Source organism: Melitaea cinxia, chromosome 27, assembly GCF_905220565.1.
Source record: "Melitaea cinxia chromosome 27, ilMelCinx1.1, whole genome shotgun sequence".
Lineage (NCBI taxonomy): Eukaryota > Metazoa > Arthropoda > Insecta > Lepidoptera > Nymphalidae > Melitaea > Melitaea cinxia.
This window is the reverse complement of record NC_059420.1, coordinates 10219187-10241161: the sequence shown is the minus strand read 5'-3', so window position 1 is coordinate 10241161 and position 21975 is coordinate 10219187. Positions and strand designations below refer to the sequence as shown.

The window sequence follows — 21975 nt, the reverse complement described above, 5'->3', positions numbered from 1 at the left end:
CCGAGCGCGCGCACGGTGAGTCGGACCTGGCGCGCGGGGCGTGTCACTGTGTGGAGTGTTCGATAGCGGTGGTGACGTCGTCCAACATCAGCACGGGGCGGCGTATCGTTGTGTAAATGTGGGCACATGTGACGTGTCTTATGTGGGGATTTGGGTACGTGCAGCGTGTCGCTGTGTGAATGTAGGCACGTGACGCGTGTCACACTGTATGGGTGTTGGCACGAGCGACGTGTCGCTGTGTGGATGTGGACCAGTGCTGTATGTCATTGTGTAGATGTGTGTTTATGATTGACCTTTGGCATTGATTCGTGTCTGTCATAGAAAGTTTTACGTGACGATTTTATAACGAATATTTTGTATTCCAGAATCGTTAGAGACGAGGTCGTTCAACGGGTCGTGGGACAGCAGGGCGGGCGATGGCGACGAAGGAAACGTATCGCTACTCGTTAAAGGTGAGTAATTGTTCGTTCACGATTACATCGTTCTGTTTGTCGTCTCTGTGTTTACGTCTATCCATCTCCAGTCGCCAATGTACGTCGTTCGTTCCAGAGCGAATGTTATCGGCCGCGCCCGCGCCGCAGATCCTGAGCACGCGCCTGTCGTGTGGACTGACGGCCTACTGCACGCTGTGGCGCGCCGGGGGGCCCGGGGGGGCCGGCCGCCGCCCCACCGTGCTGCACGTGTACGGCGGGCCAGAGGTGCAGACCGTCACCAACAGCTACCGGGTGAGTGAGCGAGACCGTCCCTACTGCACGCTGTAGTGCTAGGAGACCTCATGACCGAGAGGGGGGGGGGGTCCGGTTACTAATACATTTCTTTTTTCACAACAACATTACATAGATGACTGGCAAGCGGAAGGTAAATAATACTGATTAGTTCGTTAGAGCTTCCTTCAAGCATTATACTTTCTTAAGATGTATTTATCGTTCCCTATACGAGCACGCCAGTTCTGTACTGTAGTAGACGAAGTATAAAGGGCCCGCGGCGCAGGGTATCCGGCAGCTGCGCATGCACATGCTGGCGGCGCGCGGGTTCAACGTGGTGGCGGTGGACTCGCGCGGCTCCAAGCACCGCGGCCGCGCCTGGGAGGCCGCCATCCGCGGCAAGCTGGGCCAGGTGGAGCTGGACGACCAGGTGCGTCGCTCCGTGCCGACCGTGCGTGGAGTTTTACTAAAAAAGCTATTGTTCAGTTTGCAGGGTTGTAAAGTAAATAAATTTTTAAAATAAGAGTAGTCTAACTTAGGTTGCTCCTTATTACATCAGCTATCTGCCAGTGAAAGTCCCGTCAAAATCGGTCCAGCCGTTTCAGAGATTAGTCGGAACAAATAGACAGACAGACAAAAGTTGTGAAAAATGTTATAAATAATATGCATTTAGTAAAAAGTGGTCATTTTGATATTACAAACAGACTCCAATTTTATTTATTTGTATAGATAAGCTTTGAAAAGGTCTCGTTTAGGTTTTTAAGGTGTGCTACCTCATAGCTTTACTGGATGTACCGATTTTAATGATCCTTTTGTTTTATTCGAAAGCCGGTGCTCGGCACGTGGTCTGGTTTAAATTTTAGCGAGATCTGTTGAGTAGTTTTTGAGTTATTCCTAACTAGCATTCCGCCCAGCTTCGCACGGGTATGTAACAAAAATTTCAAAATATTTTTTTTTCAAATTTTTTGAAAATATAATATGGCTTATGTCAACCGCGGACAGTATAGCTTCCCAACACTCAAAGAATTTTTCTAATCGGTTCAGTAGTTTCGGAGCCTAATTCAATGCAAACAAACAAACAAATATTTCCTCTTTGTAATATTAGTATAGATAACGCGTATTTCATTGACTATTTTTTCGACTACATACGGCGATGATCTTATTTGATTACTCATGGATGGAGTCACTAAATTGTGTCGTACACTATTATATTATGTACAATAATTGTGTTTGTATGTAAATATGTATTATAAAAATAGAAATAGGTCAACTATTTCGATCTAACGTCCGTCGGTAGCGTGGCCGAGCGGTCTAAGGCGCTGGTTTAAGGCACCAGTCTCTTCGGAGGCGTGGGTTCGAATCCCACCGCTGCCAAGAATTTTTTTTTCATTTTTTCCTATTTAAATATTTTCTTTTTAACGATTTGACGATTTTCAATAAATTTTTTTCGTACCAGGAGTGATTTGTATATTTAGAAAGTTTTTTTTTTTCCATTGGATTTTTGCTCCTTGATGGTGGTTCGGTTTGACTCGAGTCTGAATGTAATTTATATATCTACATTAATAATATAAAGCTGAAGAGTTTGTTTGTTTGTTTCTTTTAACGCGCTAATCTCAGGAACTAATTCGAAATGAAAAATTATTTTCGTGTTGGATAGTTCATTTACCGAGAAGGCTAGCAGCCTAGCAGAAATTCTGACTCACTATGCGTCGCCGTGTGGCGCGTACTGGACTTTTGTATGAAACCGAATGCAGCAGAAATTACGCGACTGACAACTCACAAAATTACGCCTATTTGGCCTCACCATTACGTAATATTTATGTTTGCAATTATTATAAATATATATTCATATCAGCCAAGTGCTACGTTAAAATATAGACATTATAATGAATCAACTTTTTCAGATTTTATCGCGGTATATTAAGTTTTTTAGATGTTTTTTTTTATTTATTTTTTATTTTTATTTATTTATTTTTTATTATTTTTTTTTATTTTTTTTTATATATCACTAGGTCGCCAAACAAGCGTACGGCTCACCTGATGGTATGCGATTACCGTAGCTTATAGACACCTACAACACCAGAAGCATCGCAAGCGCGTTGCCGACCCAATCCCCAATCCCCCCCAGGAGCTCTGGTCACCTTACTCACCAACAGGAACACAATACTGCTTGAAAACAGTATTATTTAGCTGTGATCTTCTGTACTACCCCAGAAGATTCTACTGGATTAGACCAGTATCAGCTATACGCTAATTACTTGGCAGGCAAATTTAGGGGTTATTCCAAGCAAACCTACATGACTGTGGAACATCAAGTAAACAACATCCTATATAACGCTGATTGTGGACAATATGAATATCAGCGCGGGTACTCCACTCCGGCATCTACATATCCCATGGCTGAGACTACAATTCCACAAATCTCTATAAATTCTTCTTATTCGGTCGGGCTGCTCCATATTTTGAGCAGGAAATTCCTGCTGTGCCCTACCTCAGTTAATCAGATGTCCGAAGTTTCGGATACTCAACAGCAACCATGGTCACGGGAGGACCGAAAAAGTTGTTTCATTATAATGAGTGAAATTCGCGTTGACATTAGAAAACAACACACTCGTTAAATTGCCTTCCTTAGGAACAGATGGCCGTGTGTGTGTGTGTTAAACAATTTTTTTTTTATCATCAATAATCCGTTGTAGGTGGAAGTATTACAGTGGCTAGCGAAAGAAACTGGCTGCATTGACATGGAGAGAGTCGCGATACATGGCTGGAGTTACGGTGAGTGTTGTTATTTATTTATTTATTTATTTATTATTTATTATTTATTTATTACTTCTTGCATAAATATAACCAAACACTTTTACGTGGTAAAAAAAAAAGAAAAAAAAATAACAGCAGTACAGAAATAAAATTAAACAAAAAGTAGTTACAATGATAGCATGCAAAGGCGGTATTGCTTTAAGCAATCTCTTCCAGACAACCTCAATATGTACTATATGTATATGAACTGCTCGATATATGTTGTTTGATATTATCTGCTTCTGCCTGTAATATTCCACTGCCGGGCATAGGCCTCTTAGTATGTGTATAGAATACGCTTCAGCCTGTAATATCCCACTACTGGGCATAGGCCTCTTTCCCCATGTAGGATAAGGATCGGAGCTTAATCCACCACGCTGCTCCAATGCGGGTTGGCGGATATATTCCCTACTATGAGTAACGATCGCTATCAGGTGTACATGATAACAACCGGGACCGACGGGTTAACGTACTCTCCGAGGCACGGTGGGGAGACCCACAAGGACTGCACAAACACCCAGACCACGGCAAACACCTGTATAGCTAATACAAATGTTTGTCATGTACGGGGATTGAACCCGCAACTGTGACCGTTGCGCTATCGCGGCGTCGTATGTATATAGAATGGATACTGTTAATGTATCAACTAGTTAACTTGTAAAACAATTGTTGTAGTTGGTCGATGTCTGTATATGAGAAATATTTACAAAAAAGAAATAATATAAAAATCTCCTTTATAAGACCATTAGAAGCCATAATTATTATTTTTAACCGATTTCAAAAAGAGAAGAAGGTTACTCAATTCGACCGTATATATATATAAATTTTAATGTATGTTCGGGGATTCATTTATGAACCGATTTTGACCTTTGTTGGAAAGGAGATATCCCTAGCTTGGTACCATGATAAGGAAACCAGGATCTGATGATGGGATCCCAGAGAAATCGAGGGAAACTCTCGAAAAGCCGCATAACTTTTTACTGGGTGTACCGATTTTGATGATTTTTAATTTAATCGAAAGCCGATGTTTATCATGTAAATTTCATCGAGATCTGATTACAACTTTTGAAGTAATCTTTAAAAATGCGTATTTACTTGACTTTTTTTCGTCTACCTACGTTGTATTACTTGTCGATATAACTAAAGTCGGTTTTTCTTCGTTTGCCTGCAAACACAAATATTATTAGGTTTTATCTGCTTGTGTATTTGGTAACGCATCACACATCATCTCACGGTTTTAATAATCTGATAACTTAGTGTAGGTTTCATCTTGACACACTATCTATACTAATAATAATAATAATAGATAGCTGCTGCTCGTGACGTTGTCTGCGTGAACGCTAAACAGCACCATAAATACCTACGATTATACCTTTTAAAATAACATTAATTTACCCGTTTCTTCTTTACATTTCATATCTACAGAAAAATCTCATAGATGGCGCTGCTTTAAAATTGTCTTGTCTACTTATATTCATTTAATTATGTTTATCGACCTAAGTTACTTATATTGCTTGATATTTATAGTGTGAAGCTAGCTTATAGCATGGTTATTATTAACATAATAACGACAACATTCAAACTTGCGTCGTTAGATTACGCGTTGTTACAGAATGCGTTGAAGAAATAAAGGTTCACTGCTCGTTCCCAGTAGGTGATAGCGCGATATTATGTAGCCTATATGTTGACCCGACTTCTTAACAATATTCGACTTCTTAATTTGAAGTAAATCCATGCAGTACTTTTTGAGTTTATCCCGGACATACATACAGACAAACAGACAAAAATTCTAAAAACCATATGTATTCTTCCAAGCATTCTTTTAAAAAAATATTCAATGTACAATTTTGACTTTCCTACCATTTTATTATATGTATAGATAATAACTCTATTGTACACCAGTGCTGCTGTGTGGCTACGGCACTAAAGAATTTAGCCACCCCCTCTCTTCCCGTAGGTGTCGTAAGAGGCGACTAAGGGATAACACAGTTCCGCTACCACCTTGGAACTTAAAAAGCCGACCGATGGTGGGTTAACCATCCAACTGCTGGCTTTGAAATACACAGGCCGAAGACGGGCAGCAGCGTCTTCGGTGCGACAAAGCCAGTACTGCGGTCACCAACCCGCCTGCCCAGCGTGGTGACTATGGGCAAAACACATGAGTTCACGTTATTTTTGGCGTAAACTTATGGAGGCCTATGTCCAGCAGTGGACGGTATAGGCTGTAATGATGATAATGATGTACACCAGTAGTGAGCAAAATTACAAAAATAAAAATAGGAGATAGTACAAAAGGTGGCCGTATCGCTAATGAGCGATCTCTTCCAGGCAAGCTTTGGGCAGAGGAAATGGTATATATGTAAATGGTTTAGTTGTACAGTTTTATCTAAACACATATACTATAAGAGGAGTAATAAAAATCCCATATCATTTCCCAACCGCAGCCGAAACCTTATTATAACATAACATAACAATACACTTTATTGTACACCAAAACGCAAATAATACTGTATGGAACAGTCTATGTTTGAGTGAGAGATGACATGTGAGGGAAGGTTATGAGGGAAACCAAACCCAATGAAAGTCGATCTAACACTAAATTTATTCAGATTATTTTGAGTATATATAGGCAGAAGTACAGACGTCATTTGACGTCAATCGTAGCAAACAAATATCAATTTCATTAGAAATCTGCATAAGAAAAATAACAATTTCGTAATAAATCAGCTAAATTAAAGAGGTTACTAATTAGCAAAACAATCATATTGCTCAATGTGCGTTGACCCGTACATCCTGCCGACTCAAAGAAGAAAGATAATTTTGATATTAAAATCTACAATAACAATAATAACAATACAATTAAAATTTAAGTACCTAGATTTAAATAACTTATATAATAATCATCACTGCACTACTCTTTAATTGGTATGTCCAGTCGAACGAATCGCGGTCGCGCGCTCGGGGGAGCAGGGGCCTCCTGGTCTTCGTTCTTATCTGTTGCAACTGGAACTGCGGTCGTGGAGACGTCTTTCACAGCACTGCGCTGTATAATTTTGTTTCTGCGATATCGCATGGTACCGTAGAGACATCCCGCAACAATGATAGACCCTAAGATTATATACAAGACAGAGTACTGATGTATATCGTGTATACTGAGTGATGCGTTTTCCTGCTCCTTGAGGTTAATGATCTGAGACTTCATCCGGCGCCACAAGTCTTCATGATCCTCGGGTGTGAATAGTTGGAAATCCGAAGTATTTATTATGGAATTTAATATTGAATAATCGGCTGGGATCGGTATGTTTTCTTGGACCTTAACTTGGCTCATATAACTATTTTGAGTGAATATAGAGAAGGTGTCACCTTTTATTGTACAACCTTGACCGATTTGTAAAAGGCCATTCCCGGTCAGTGTTGTCAATACAACTCCAGTGTCAATGCAAAATATGCGCACTGTGCATTTCCCACAGCAGGAATAAAGCCACATGTTATTGTTATGTAACTTGACCCAGCGCACGCGACATGGTGCCTCCTTTGTTTTACATATTGTTGTATTGTGTATACTCAAGTTACACATTCCGCTGGTTATTTGTAATTCGTATATCGGCTTATCGAGAGCGCATAATAATTTGTTTGTCTGTATGTGGACACAATTTTCTACATCTGATTCTGTCAAGATGAGTAGTAAGTCCTTTTGTAGATTGAATGCAATGTATGGTGCGATAAATTCTACGTTATAATGCTGCTGAGGAAGGGTTATTACTCTATCCAGTTCAAAATTTTCCTTAATTACCAAAGGAATCTTGATTTCGATTATCAAATAAGAAGAACCAATGTCGCCGTTGACCTTCATTAACTTATAAAGTTCTTTAAAATCGTTTTTATCGGCAGGCAAAGTCAGGTCATTCGGTATATGTCGGTATATGATATTTAATTGTTCTTCCAATTGTTCAGGCAGCAAAAATAATCGTCTAAATGACCGTTTGCGAGGCTTGTTAAAGTGTTTATAACGCTTTCTTGCAAGTGTCGTAGGTTTGATATAATCATAGCTGAGACTGAGGATGACAAAATGTGTAATTCATTGTTAGCTATCTTCTCAGTTCGATTACTAGCAAAAGAAAGATTCGTTAGACATTTCTGTAGTATTCCGAATTGCTTGTTTAATATTTCTTCATTCCTCTGAAGAATGTTATATTGCGCTTCTATGACACTTGTTTGATTTTTTAATAAGAATCGTAGATGGTTCTCATTTACAGAAATTTTTTCTATATCCTTTTCATATTTTTTAGCGAAACGCTCATCCAAGACACCAAATAGTGAGTTCGCTACATAGCCTACACCGTTAATCAGTCCTCGTTTTTGTCTTTTATATATATGTTTTTTGAAAATTGCGTTATAATGTTCGATTTCCGATATTTCGTGTTGTAATTGATATATGATACTCCTGTATTGTGTTGGAAGTAGATCGAGGCTTAAGTATGATTCTTCCAAATGACCGACATAATCTTTCACATGACGTAATGCCGACCAATAGGTACTCATATTGTAGTAAGCGATTAGTTTCCATTCATCGCGTATTATGTGTACGTCATACATTTTATCGAAATAAATGTTTTGATTACTGTTCAGAGCTGTAACGTTGTATGAACATTCAGTTGGTTTAAATAGAAATAGAATTAGCATCAATATCATAGTAAAGAATGTTCCGAGAGGCCTTCTTAATTGTCTACCCCTTCGTTGCCTCTGTTGCGAGTCGACGCCTGTGTCGTCGCCGCATGTCGTTGTTGAAATGTTATCGATACGGTTCTGTGCTTGAGTTCCGGTACCTTCTTCTCTTACGGGTAGAACTGACAGTTTTAAAACGGGTCTTTGTATAACGCCATTCTTAGTTTTGACGGATACAACTCGTACGTATCCATCTTTGCCAGGGTGGACTTTAACCACTCTACCCATGGACCATTTGCCGGGACTCAGGTTTTCGTCTTTGATTAAGACAATATCGTTAACCTCGACGTTTTTAGAGGGTGTTCTCCACTTGGTACGAACTTGTAACTGTTGTAAGTAGTCAGATGACCACCTTTTCCAGAACTGTTTATTCATTGCTTGAATAGTCTGCCATCTTGTTTTTAAGTTCATGTGGTTAGAGTCGGTTTGTGGTCTTGCTATCAGGGATCCTCCAACCAAGAAATGCCCAGGTGTTAGATACTCATCTTCTGGATTTTCAGTCAAGGCGAGTAAAGGTCTAGAGTTAAGACATGCCTCGATCTGGTACAAGAGCGTTGTGAATTCTTCATAAGTTAACTTTTGCTCACCTATTACACGACGTAGGTGGTGTTTAAAACTCTTGACGGCAGCTTCCCATAGCCCTCCGGCTGAGGGATAGGCTGGTGCATTAAAATGCCATTGAATGTCATAGTCATTGATCTTATTCATCACGTCTGTATTTATAGCAACGAGAATGTTATATTCCTTCTTCAGTTCTTTGGATGCCCCAATAAAATTCCTTCCTTGATCGCTGTACATGTGTTTCGGGGTGGATCTTCTGGCACAAAAACGTCGGAATGCTGCCAAAAATCCTGGTGTGCTTATATCAGACACTAGCTCTAGGTGAACGGCCTTTGTCGAGAGGCAAACGAAGACTGCAACATAGGCCTTCTGTGTTCGTATTCCACGGCCTTTGTTTGATTTGATATCGAAGGATCCAGTGAAATCAACGCCACAATGATAGAATGCGCGTGAAGGAGTAACTCGAGGCTCGGGTAAATCAGCCATAATCTGCGTTATCTTCTCTGCCTTGAAACGTCGACATTTGACACACTTTCGAAGTTCTCTTTTTACTGTTCTAAGCCCACTGATAACCCAATAGTTTTCTCGTATATAAGACAAAGTCAGGCTTGGTCCACCGTGAAGCGTGGTGTAATGAGCGTGTCGTACAATAAGTTCAGTGAGTTTGCCGTGACTGGGTAGTATTACGGGGTGCTTAGCTGAGTGACTAAGATAGGAATTGTTTAATCTCCCCCCAACTCTAAGTAACCCATCACATGGGTCTAGATAAGGTAGTAAACTTAGCAGTTTACTAGATTTACTTAAACCTTGTTGTTTTTGTAGTCGTTCAATTTCCTCCTCAAATTCAATTGTTTGTATTGTCTTAATAATTAAGTTCATCGCGTTTTTTCTTTCTGATGACGAAAGATAATTTTGTTGAAGTATTTGTTTACGTCGCAACCATTGTGTATAACGTGTGAGCCAGCCGATTATAGTGATTAAGCGCTCTATTGAGCTACATTCATTTAATAATTGCAATACTAAAGCATTTTTATAAGATAAGGCTGCGGTCACACTGGATGCTTTTATTTCTAAGCGTGGTGGTTGATATTTTTCTTCCTTCATTGTACTCGAATTAAATGTTAACAACCACTGCGGGCCGTGCCACCATAAATGATGCTCCAATAACTGCTGTGTTGACAGTCCTCTCGAGGCGCAGTCTGCAGGGTTATCTTCAGATTTAACATGATGCCATGACGATGATGGAATTATATTGAGGATAGTTCGAACTCTGTTAGCCACGAACTGTTTCCACCTATTGACATCTCCATATAACCAACCAAGAACCACCATGGAGTCGGTCCAGGCAAATACTTGTAGATTATCAGGCAAGGTTTGAATTACTTTTTTTATAAGCCGTGATAGTAGCAGTGCTCCACATAGCTCAAGTTTTGGCAAGGATAGTTTTTTCTTCAAGGGTGCTAATTTTGTCTTAGCAGTCACAAGCGTCGATGTGTACTTGCCCTTAGAATTTATCGTGACGGCATAAATAGCGCAAGCATATGCTTTTTCGGATGCGTCACAAAATCCATGAATTGTATAATGATTTTTATCGCCTATGTATCTAGGAATTTTAAACTGGTCTATTTGTTGATAGTCACGTTTCAGCTTTATCCATTCATTCGTTATGGTATTCGACAATTGTGTATCCCAATCCGTGGTTTCTTCAGACCAAGTTTGTTGGAATAAAAGCTTTGCCCGAACTGAAAGGGGGCTGAGAAATCCCATGGGATCATATACCTTGGAAATGTTCGAAAGGAGTTGTCTTTTAGTTATGACGTCATCACTGTTTTCATCTTCGAATATATTTTTGAATACGAAAATATCTGACGACGGAATCCAGCGTAAGCCTAAGGTTTTTCGGTTTTCTAGGCCCTTAAAATCTAACGGAGTGTCTAATTGATTAGCGGATAGCCCTTCAATCAGTTCCTTTGCATTGCTGGACCACTTCCGAATATTCATGCCGGCTCCCTTCAGGATATCGATGATCTCTCTTTGTAACTGTTTTGCTTGAGAGATATTATCACAACCTTCGAGCAGATCATCCATGTATAATGACGTCATTAGCGCTTTAGCTGCCAGGGGAAACTTGTGTGCGTCATCCATAGCTAGCTGCTTTATAGTACGCATAGCGAGATAAGGGGCCGCCTTTGTACCATACGTGACCGTAGTCAATTGGTACTCCCTTAAGGGGGCTTCTTGTATGCTTCTCCAGACAATACGTTGCAGATGTTGATCGGTTTCTCGAACCATTATTTGACGAAACATTTTCTCTATGTCAGCAGTAACGACATACTTATGTTGTCGCCATACTAAGATGAGATGCTGTAAATCCTTTTGCAAATTCGGACCACGCTCCATCAAGTCATTTAAGCTGAATCCACTTGATGTTTTTGATGATCCATTGAATACCGTTCGTAGTTTAGTTGTTGTAGAGTCGTTTTTTTGTACACCGTGATGAGGAAGATAGTGTACAAATGAACTACATTTTGTAACGGGAGACATGTGACCACTTTGTTCGTATTCTTGCATAAAATTTCTGTAGCTTTCCGAGAAGCAATCGTTTTTATTCATCTTCTTTTCTAAGTTGTAGAACTGAGCAATTGCCTTTGTTTTCGATTCACCGAGGTCCTTTTCAAATCCCGGTTTCATGGGGAGGGCCACTTCATATCGTCCGTTTGATAAACGTTTTGTTGTTGATTGATAGAATTGCTCACAATACTCTTCGTCTGGAGTCATTTCGATAGACGAATCATTGACTTCTTCTAGCTCCCAATATTGAGAAATCGCTGACAGGTCTGTAGTAATCACGTGACATTTAAACGTTTTCACGCTACCCGATAGTATCCAGCCTAACTTTGTTTGTTGGGCTATTGGAGCCATGTTCGGACCTTTGATCAGGCCGCTCATTATAATTTCTGAATATATGCTTGCGTCTAGTAATAGATCGATAGGCCTAGATACGTTGTATTCCGGGTCGGCTAGTTGTATGTGTTGTATATGAGGCCACGATTCTTTCTTGAAGGATATGTTTGGTAAATTGTTAATGACGTGATTGATGACTAATGCTTGCGTCGTAAACGCGTAATCTTGGTAAATAGACTGACACTCGAGCTTGACGACTCCTTTGCTATGTTTCGATCCGTTACCAATACCAGATACCGAAGCATGGTACCGTTGCCGCGGCAAGCCCAGCATCTGAGCGGCGTTTTCCGATATTAGGGAAATCTGAGAGCCTTGGTCGAGCAGACATCTCAATGTCATATATGTGCCATCAAGGGCCTTAACTCTGATAGACAAGGTAGTCAGTAAAATCTCTTCTTCATCCGTAGCGACGTGATTGACGCAATGTTGCTTAGCATCTTGTTGCAACGAGACTTGATATTTTTGCCGAGTTGGAGTATTCAGTTGGGTTGATGACCCACTAGACATGTCAGTCAGCGAGTTTGTAGACTGCTTATTAATGTTTATAGTATAGGCGTCATGTAACATTGTGTTATGACTCTTTTTACATAGTTTGCATTTTTTCATTGACGTACATAAATTCTTGTTATGTGTGTACAAGCAATTATGACAAAGGTTAAAATCTTCGATAATTCGATAACGTTCGCCCGGTGTTAATTTGATAAACTTCTCGCATTTGTATAAGGGATGTTTCTTGTTACAAATCGGGCAATTTGACATGTATGTCGCAACGCTTTGATATTCTTTATTTATTAATTTTCCATACCGATGTTCCTTTTGAAATTGAGGCTTGTAAGTCTTGTTATTAACTGATTTTTGTTGATTATATTTTTTGAATGATGACGACATTTCTCTATCTCTTATGCCGCTTGGTTCTAAAGCGATGAATTTGCTCTCTAAGAAGTCCATTAGCTCCGAGAGTGAAGGTAATTCTCGTGGCATTTTCCGGGCTTCCTTGTAGTCGTTATAGGTGACTGTATCCAGCTTTTTTGTAATAATATGAACTAGTAATGGGTCCCAGGTACTTGTATCGATACCCAGGTTTTTAATAGCGTAGATACATTCCATTGACGTGTCGTAAATACGTCTAATCTCGTACGCTGATTGTTTTTGAGCGGCTGGCTGATTAATAAAGATTTCGATTTGTTTAGTAAATAACAATTGTGGATTGTTATATCTGTGTGTCAACAATTCCCACGCTGTGTCGTAGTTGTCCGCTGAGATAGTTAGATGTTGGATGATTCGTTCAGCATCTCCTCGTAATTTGCTCTTTAGGTGTTGCATCTTCTGAGTTTTTGTAATCAAATTGTTATTATGAATACTTTCTACGTATAAGTCATAAAACGTAGGCCATTGCGTATATTTGCCTGTAAATGTAGGCAAGTCGATCTGTGGTGTCGATTTTTCATGATGAATGGTCGATGTGAGTTTAAGATTCAACGCCCTTTTGATTGACTTATATGAATCTTCGTAGGCGTAAAACTCACTATCGTACTGGGTATCCGATCCTTGTAGGATATTATCTATTTGCAAGTGCAAAGCGTCTATTGCGTTCCAGCGCGTTTGTATGTTGCGTAACTCGTCTTCCAGCTCCCATTTGTCTTGGATTTCATTTATTTTCAAGCGATTTATTTGTCGATGAAAAGCTCGGAAGTTTGTTCTTTGGAGTGACATCAATTCTGTTGCCTGACCTCGATCCGTTGGTGAGGTCTTAGTGGCGTTTGAAATTTGAAGTGATCCCTCCATTTTCATCATTTTTTAATGCTGACGTTGATGTATAATTGATAGGACCGTCTTCAGAGGTCCAGGCCAGTCTCTCAGTGGATAGTGCGACCTTGTTTGCGCCTTCTCAATTTAACTGGTGGAACCCGCTTCTGGGAAGCCAGTCAACCGATTCGCAGTCACACAAATTCCACGTGAGCGTTGTGGCCACTGTATGTGGATTCTCCAAATGTCGATGGAAATCCGTAGAGTTTATAGTCTTGATTGACCGTTTTCTTGAGTGATTTCTCGAAGAAATATTTATTTTTTCTCGAAGGATCAACGACTATATACATATATACGATATCAATTATTATATATTAAAATACACATTCTTATAAAGTAGCGAGTTTTTTTCCTGAGCATCCATTTATGATACGTTCATTGGTGGTCGTTCTTGAGTGTTACATCATTTGAGGCATTTCGATCACTGCTACTAACAAATAAATGCCTCATCATCATCATTATCATCATCATTCCAGCCTATTGCAGTCCACTGCTGGACATAGGCCTCCACAAGTTCGCGCCGAAAATGCGTGAACTCATGTGTTGCCCATAGTCACCACGCTGGGCAGGCGGGTTGTTGCCTATTTTTCCGTATTTACATTATATTTTCGTTGATAAACTGTGATGCAAAGGTCAGGATGTTGATCTCTAAACTTCTCTCTCAGTTATTCTCTACATCCCTATAAGAAACGGATAGCCCTATTCTGTAAATTGATAATAGCATTAATACCAGCCGCATTGTCCCATACCAAAATGCCACAGCACATTATTTTACGGAAGTAGTTCAAATAAACTAAGGTACCTGTATCGACATCCGTTAGTAACCGTATTCTTTTAACCACGTATGCTGCGCAGTCTATCCGTCAATCGACAGATATGTGGTCCCATTATTTTTCAAAAAAGGATTCCAAGAAAAACGGCTGAGTTAACAAGTTTAGTTTATCATCGTTGAGTTCTGGTTGCATATCGACTGGTCTTACATTTGGAGCACAAAATTTGATACAGTTAGTTTTTACTATTGAGAAGTAAGTTATTCACTTAACGCAATTTAAATATTAATGAAGTATCATCAGCAAACAATGCAATCTCATGATTCTTCTCTACTAACTATGGGACGTCGTTTATGTATATTAAAAATAAGAAGGCACCCAGAATCGAGCCTCCTGGGACCATCTTTACAACAGACCCAGACGACGTCACATATCATTTTCAACTGAGTTTTATGACTAAGATAGGAACTCAGATGTTTTAACGCGGTATTTTTAATGCCATTGCGACGGTTTCCCGATTAACGTATAATGATGAACACAGTCAAATACCTTATATTAATCACAGAATACTCCTAAAGCATCTCGCGACCCCTCACCCGCATCGACTACCGCAGTACCGACCCAAGCTTGTCTAAACCCCCTGGCCCGTGCAGGCGGGTACCTGGCGCTGCTGGGGCTGGCGACGCGGCCCACCGTGTTCAAGGTGTGCGTGGCGGGCGCGCCCGTGACGTGCTGGCGGCTGTACGACAGCGCCTACACCGAGCGCTACATGGGCGCGCCGGCGCGCGCGCCGCACGCCTACAGCCGCGCCAGCGTGCTGGCGCACGCGCCCTTCTTCCCTGACACGTGAGCCTCTGTACTGTTGCTGGTGCTGTGTACCGTGTACCGTGACGTGCCGGCGGCTGTACGACAGCGCCTACACCGAGCGCTACATGGGCGCGCCGGCGCGCGCGCCGCACGCCTACAGCCGCGCCAGCGTGCTGGCGCACGCGCCCTTCTTCCCCGACACGTGAGCCTCTGTACTGTTGCTGGTGCTGTGTACCGTGTACCGTGACGTGCCGGCGGCTGTACGACAGCGCCTACACCGAGCGCTACATGGGCGCGCCGGCGCGCGCGCCGCACGCCTACAGCCGCGCCAGCGTGCTGGCGCACGCGCCCTTCTTCCCTGACACGTGAGCCTCTGTACTGTTGCTGGTGCTGTGTACCGTGTACCGTGACGTGCCGGCGGCTGTACGACAGCGCCTACACCGAGCGCTACATGGGCGCGCCGGCGCGCGCGCCGCACGCCTACAGCCGCGCCAGCGTGCTGGCGCACGCGCCCTTCTTCCCCGACACGTGAGCCTCTGTACTGTTGCTGGTGCTGTGTACCGTGTACCGTGACGTGCCGGCGGCTGTACGACAGCGCCTACACCGAGCGCTACATGGGCGCGCCGGCGCGCGCGCCGCACGCCTACAGCCGCGCCAGCGTGCTGGCGCACGCGCCCTTCTTCCCTGACACGTGAGCCTCTGTACTGTTGCTGGTGCTGTGTACCGTGTACCGTGACGTGCCGGCGGCTGTACGACAGCGCCTACACCGAGCGCTACATGGGCGCGCCGGCGCGCGCGCCGCACGCCTACAGCCGCGCCAGCGTGCTGGCGCACGCGCCCTTCTTCCCCGACACGTGAGCCTCTGTACTGTTGCTGGTGCTGTGTACCGTGTACCGTGACGTGCCGGCGGCTGTATGCACGCGCCCTTCTTCCCCGACACGTGAGCCTCTGTACTGTTGCTGGTGCTGTGTACCGTGTACCGTGACGTGCTGGCGGCTGTACGCACGCGACCTTCTTCCCCGACACGTGAGCCTCTACTGTGTGCCGATGTACTGGTGTATTGGTGACAACTAACTGAGGTAGGGCACAGCAGGAAACTTCCTGCTCAAAATATGGAGCAGCCCGACTGGGGAAGTACCTCGACCTTGCAAACGATCACAGCTTTCAAACAGTATTGTGTTCCTGCTGGTGAGTAAGTTGACCTGAGGGGAATAGGGATAGGGTTGGCAACGCGCTTGCGATGCGTCTAGTGTTGCGGACGTCTATAAGCTATGGTACTCGCTTACCATCAGATGAGCCGTACGCTTGTTTGCTGACCTATATGTATGTATATATATATATAAAAAAAACTTTATAATTAAAGTTTTAAATCAGTTGTAAACTTATTACTGTTTTTATTTGACTGACGTATTCAGTACATGTGGTTCAGTTTAATGCCTCTCGCTTGCATCCGTCTTATATATTTCTAACAGTTAAAACTTAAGACACTCGCTATAACTATTTCGTCGTTATAAATTTCATAAATTGTGTTTGCTTACAGAGAAGGAAGACTACTCATAATCCACGGCCTGGCGGACGAGAACGTCCACTTCTGTCACACGGCTGCGCTTCTCTCCGAGCTGATAAGACTTGGGAAACCGCACAGAGTACAGGTACAGAAATTATTATTATTATTTTATACCATAATTCTGGAAAACTAGAATGTAAATAAAATACATTGACCTTACAGAGGATCACAGCTAAATAATACTCGTCTGAAGCAGTGTTGTTATCCTTTATCCTTAGTGTAGTTTCCCAGTTGGCTTGCTCCAAATTTCATAGAAGAGATTTCCTATAGTTTTCTACCTTTGTAAATTTTTTGGTTTCCAGTTGGTCTGTTTTATTATTAGTAGATGAATGATGAATTAACACATTTTATCACTACACAGTATAAAACAAAGTCGCTTCCAGCTATCTGTATGCTTAGATCTTTAAAACTACGCAACGAATTTTGATGCGGTTTTCTTAAGTAAATGGAGTGATTCCAGAGGAGGGTTTATATGTATAATACATGCATAATATAGTAGAGAAATACTGATAGTTTTCGAGGTTTCTAATGTCATGTCGTATATAAACCCTTTTTTTGCTTACATTGCAAATATTTATTTGATTAAAACGCTTAATCTGTTAATGCTTTTTTGTGTTGTTATTTTACTATACATGCGAATACCACAACCCTGAAAGGAGACGTTTAGTTTTTTGTTTTGTTTGTGAATACAATTATTATAGATTCGTTCGGGTGCTTACCACGTTGTCGATACTTACGTACGGTACTTGTAGATGGCGACAGATCAAAAAATCTGTGTCTACCCTCTTTCTTCTTCGTTTTGGACGACTAGTTTCGGCACGGGGAAACACTTGTTCACTACGATACACTGACAGTGTCTTTCTTGGGCTTTGAGCACCGATAGCGTGCACATGAACTAATCACCGGATTCCACAAGCTCGGTATTCTGAACCCTTCTTCCCTATTGAAATTCGGATATTTTTTTTTATATTTCAATTATTAGAACAATAAACGTGGTAAGCGCCCGAACAAATATACATTTAAATATGAAAAGTGATCGCTTTAGCTTAAAACAATAAATTATTAATGATGTTATTGTATGTTGATATTTCAGATATATCCAGGTGAAAGGCACTCGCTACGAGCGATGCACGCTTCTAAACACTACGAGGCGACCCTACTCCACTTCCTACACGAAAACCTCTAAAGCCACAACACTTGGCAGTTGGCACCACGTTCGGTCGAGCTGCCAATCGTCAAAATATACAAACAGTATTATGTGATAATGAGTCAACGAATTAAAAAAGAATTTATTCAAGTGCTTTTTTAATCTGTTAAACTATTTTGAAATTAAAAAAAATGTTCAGTTCATAGTAATCATGGTGTATGTAATATGTATAATATTATTATACTAAATAATCGCACAATATATAGTCGAAAACCGGATAAAACTCGAAATGTAACTTGTTTGAACCGGTTATAACCGGTTTAAACTAGATCTAACTGAATAATTATTTTTTGATATCTTGTCTGTTTATTCATTTGCATATGTTCAGCAATTTATTTACAATAGTTGGTCGGTTTATTATTGTTTTTATAGAGAGTTAAGTATTAAATACCGTTCTAGAGGTAGCACTGTTCGTGAAATATTGAAATATTATTTTTGTAATAATATGACTGAATTTTTATACTTACGACATAATATTAAAGATTTAATATTTTATTATTTAATATTGATTTTAGAAACTTTAAAAAACACCAAAAGCTCTTTTTTTCATGTATTGTTTCATACGTCACAAGAATAAAGTTCTAGTATAGATAAAATCCTCTTTTACAATGAAAGGACGGACAATTACATTAGTATACATACATAGTGTGTAAAATAATTAAGATCTCCGAACAAAATTTCTAATTCCAGTAAATACTAAATAAATAAATATTCTTACTTAACTTATATGAATATACGTTTTTTTTTAAATCGGTTATTTAATAATATATTTTGTACAAGGGTAATACATACATATAATCACGCCTCTTTCCCGTAGGGGTAGGCAGAGACCGCTTCTTTTCACTTGCTACGATCCTTACGTACTTCTTTCGCTACAAGGGTAATGATAGAGAAAATATCCTGGTTAAAATCTGGAGCAGATTAACCTTAAAATCTGGAGCAGATTAACCTTATAGAAAATCACAGCTAAATAAAGCTCACAAATATTGTTGTGTACCTGTGTAAGGTGACCAGAGCTCCTGGGGGGAGATGGGGGGTAGGGTCGGCAACGCGCTTGCGATGCTTCTGGTGTTGCAGACATAAGCTACGGTAACCGCTTACTGTTAGGTGAGCCGTACGCTTGTTAGACGACCTAGTTTTATATAAAAAGAGGGTGATGGGTATGGAGGATATTCAAATTGCATTAGAGCTAGTGTAACTTGTTAGAAGTTTTTGTCGGAGATGTTCTAACGCATATTTTCAGAAATTGTATTAGGAAATTGACAATGGAAAATGAATGGCATAGCGAAGTTAGACACACGTCTACACAGTTAGGAGTTTTCTATTAAAATTTGGCAAAGGCTTCATGATCAACGTCCTGTAAGAATTAAAATAAAAAATGAGAATTAGTTTGTCCAAAAAAAATACAGTCAATTAACAACTTGAAATGAAAAAAAAAAATACGATTTAGGAACCCTGACTGGTCACTGATAATGTTTTTCTCACACATTAGTTACCGATAGGATTTATGAGAAGGTAAATTTATATAGTCTGGCTAATGAAAGTAGGTACTAACGCGGTATATTTAAAAAAAAACCACACCTTGGCAACTTCAAAGACGCGTCTTCTTGTTTATTTGTTTTTTTTTTTTAAAGTATTACCATACTCTGATTCCGATTCTTCCCAATCTCTGTTGAAATCGCCGAAATTTGTTTTTGTTTATAACAAGATTTATGTTTCTGAGTATTTATATTGTTCTAAATTCTAATTGTGTTTTCAGACGTAGTAATTGGATTAATTAAGGTTTTGAATTGGTGTTAATATTATTGATATTTAAATATTAGTAGGTTTCCGCTAGATATTCTTCAATTAAAGAAATAATATACCCGATGGTGGGAACCCTACAGACACTACAGTGTTGTCATTTAAAAAGTATGCAAAAAATCGAGTATCTACTTTAGTTAGCCAGACTAAATGCGAAAAATATTTGGCGGATAAGTTTGATGAAGAATAATATATATCATAAGATTTTATCTATTCGATACTGTTATACTTCAGATAGTTTTATCTACAGGAGAAACAGGCTTTTAAGTTTTATATTCTTTTTTTTTTGGTTTCTTAGCTGTTAATAGCAAAACAATGGTCGTGTCTACTTATCTTTAAAATAATGTGGCATATTTTAAAATTATGAACAATCTGTTATTTAAATATATCTAGGTAATCTAGAGAGGATCCCTATGTTAGTATTCACAACAATACTAATACAAGGCCTAGACACGATTCATTTAAATGTAATTTAAACAAGCGCTCATTGTGGTGCATGTAGTCGCCTAAAATGCCGACGGTTTGCGGCATCGATTGCCGGTATTCGTACAAATACTTTTTTTCTGGTCTGGATGTTAGTCTTTTTGGTTCTCCCCACCGTGCCTCGGATAGCACGTTAAGCCGTCGGTCCCGTTTGTTATCATGTACACCTGATAGCAATCCTTACACATATAAATAGGAGAAATAGGTCTATGACCAGCAGTGGGATGATACAGCCCGAATCTTGATCGTAATTTGCACTACACAAAATAGAAAAAAAAAATCAGAATTACTTTTTGAAGTAATATTTCTTTTTTGTTACTGATAATTTTGTTGTATACCGAATATGAAAACGAGAAGATTCTCAATTATTGTTAACGCTAGGCGGTATTTACGCCTAGTGTGAGTTTACGATAAAAATTGGACATTCCCATGTTATTAATATTATGAAATAACTAAACCTATATAGATTCCGGTATTTAAGGAACTATTCTTTTTTTTTTACGAAAACGTACGTTATGAAAACGGATGGGTTTTATGAAAATGAAATAAAAAAATCTAAAGATCGAAGTATTAATGGTATTAAAGTCGGTGTATGTTATATTTTGTTAAATTTTGACAAGTTTCATTGTTTTTTTTTTGTTATTTTAATCAACTACGCAGCGATTTGTGATCTCGTCTTAATATTTATTATGAATTCATTAACATCAAATTGTGACGTAATACAATTTTAAGTATAGACAAACTTTGTCAAACGTTAAATAAATTTGTCAAATGCTTAAACAAATTTTTTTCTTCAAGCATATTCACAAATTTCCATGTTTCACAAATTCGCTTTCGTTAATTTTTCAGTGATTATAATATTAATTGACATTCATGTTTTGAGTCGTAACGCGCTGTTATATAGCCTATAACCTTCCACGTATATACTGTATAACGATGATATACATAACAACAAATTAAAATCTCAATCGCTTATTTCCTTGAAGCCTGTTTCAATAAACAAAAAACGGTTTGTTTTATTTTACGAACGCAAAACGGATCGTTATGCTCACGAACCGTTCGTAGTACGTTTGTTAGTAAAACTAGCTTTTTTTGAATATAGAAACGGGCTTAAGCGTATGAAGAACCAGTATTGACGTGGGAAAAAAATAATTTAAAATAAATTTATATGTATATATTGTACACAGCGTGTTATAAAACTGGCGTCCTTCTGTTTAGCGCCATAGAGATGCATGGAAGTATGCTTTCATGTATCTCTATGGTATGCCATAACCGAATGTATTCGTGTCACACAGTAAGTACAGCTTATTACTACGTAACTTAAAATCGACAAATTAAAAAAAATGTGTGTGTCAGCTCCGACGCACGACTGGAGTTTACTCCTTCAGATCGACAATTTAAATAGGCACAAGTACAAAAAAGGCTTGCTAGTCTAAGAAAAAGATTAATACCATATCAAATGTTTAAAAAAAAACGAATCAAATAACGCCATCTATCGGAACCCTATTGGGTTACGTCGTTTACTTTACGCGATAGATGGCGTTGCGAGAAACGTAACGAGGTCACTTGTTGAGTTCACTCCTCATATGTTGTTCATACCGGTTGCCTTATATGAAAATCGATTCTAAAGGAGTGAGCTGCAAATAATGTGAGGAAAACATGGTAACATTGGCTAACCGACTTAAATATCAGGTGATCGAGTCGACATGACACTAACGTACACGCGACGGTAATTTTTGTAAACATTAATTATTTAATAATTTATTTTTATTAAAGGGTTAC

General features: G+C 39.8%; 1 protein-coding gene and 1 non-coding gene across 2 annotated transcripts in view; both read left to right on the top strand.

Moving 5' to 3' along the window:
* Nucleotides 1-18633, top strand: part of LOC123667154 (dipeptidyl peptidase 9) — a 41410-nt gene extending 22777 nt beyond the window's left edge. Inside the window, exons 13-19 of the mRNA XM_045601124.1 lie at nt 366-452; nt 550-725; nt 991-1134; nt 3401-3479; nt 14980-15172; nt 16674-16785; nt 17794-18633. Of these exons, the coding sequence (XP_045457080.1) occupies nt 366-452; nt 550-725; nt 991-1134; nt 3401-3479; nt 14980-15172; nt 16674-16785; nt 17794-17886 (884 nt within the window). The 3' untranslated portion in view covers nt 17887-18633. The remainder of the gene's footprint in view (nt 1-365; nt 453-549; nt 726-990; nt 1135-3400; nt 3480-14979; nt 15173-16673; nt 16786-17793) is intronic.
* Trnal-aag lies at nt 1997-2078 on the top strand. Its single transcript has one exon. It is a non-coding gene; the product is annotated as a tRNA-Leu (tRNA).
* Nucleotides 18634-21975: the final 3342 nt, after the last annotated feature.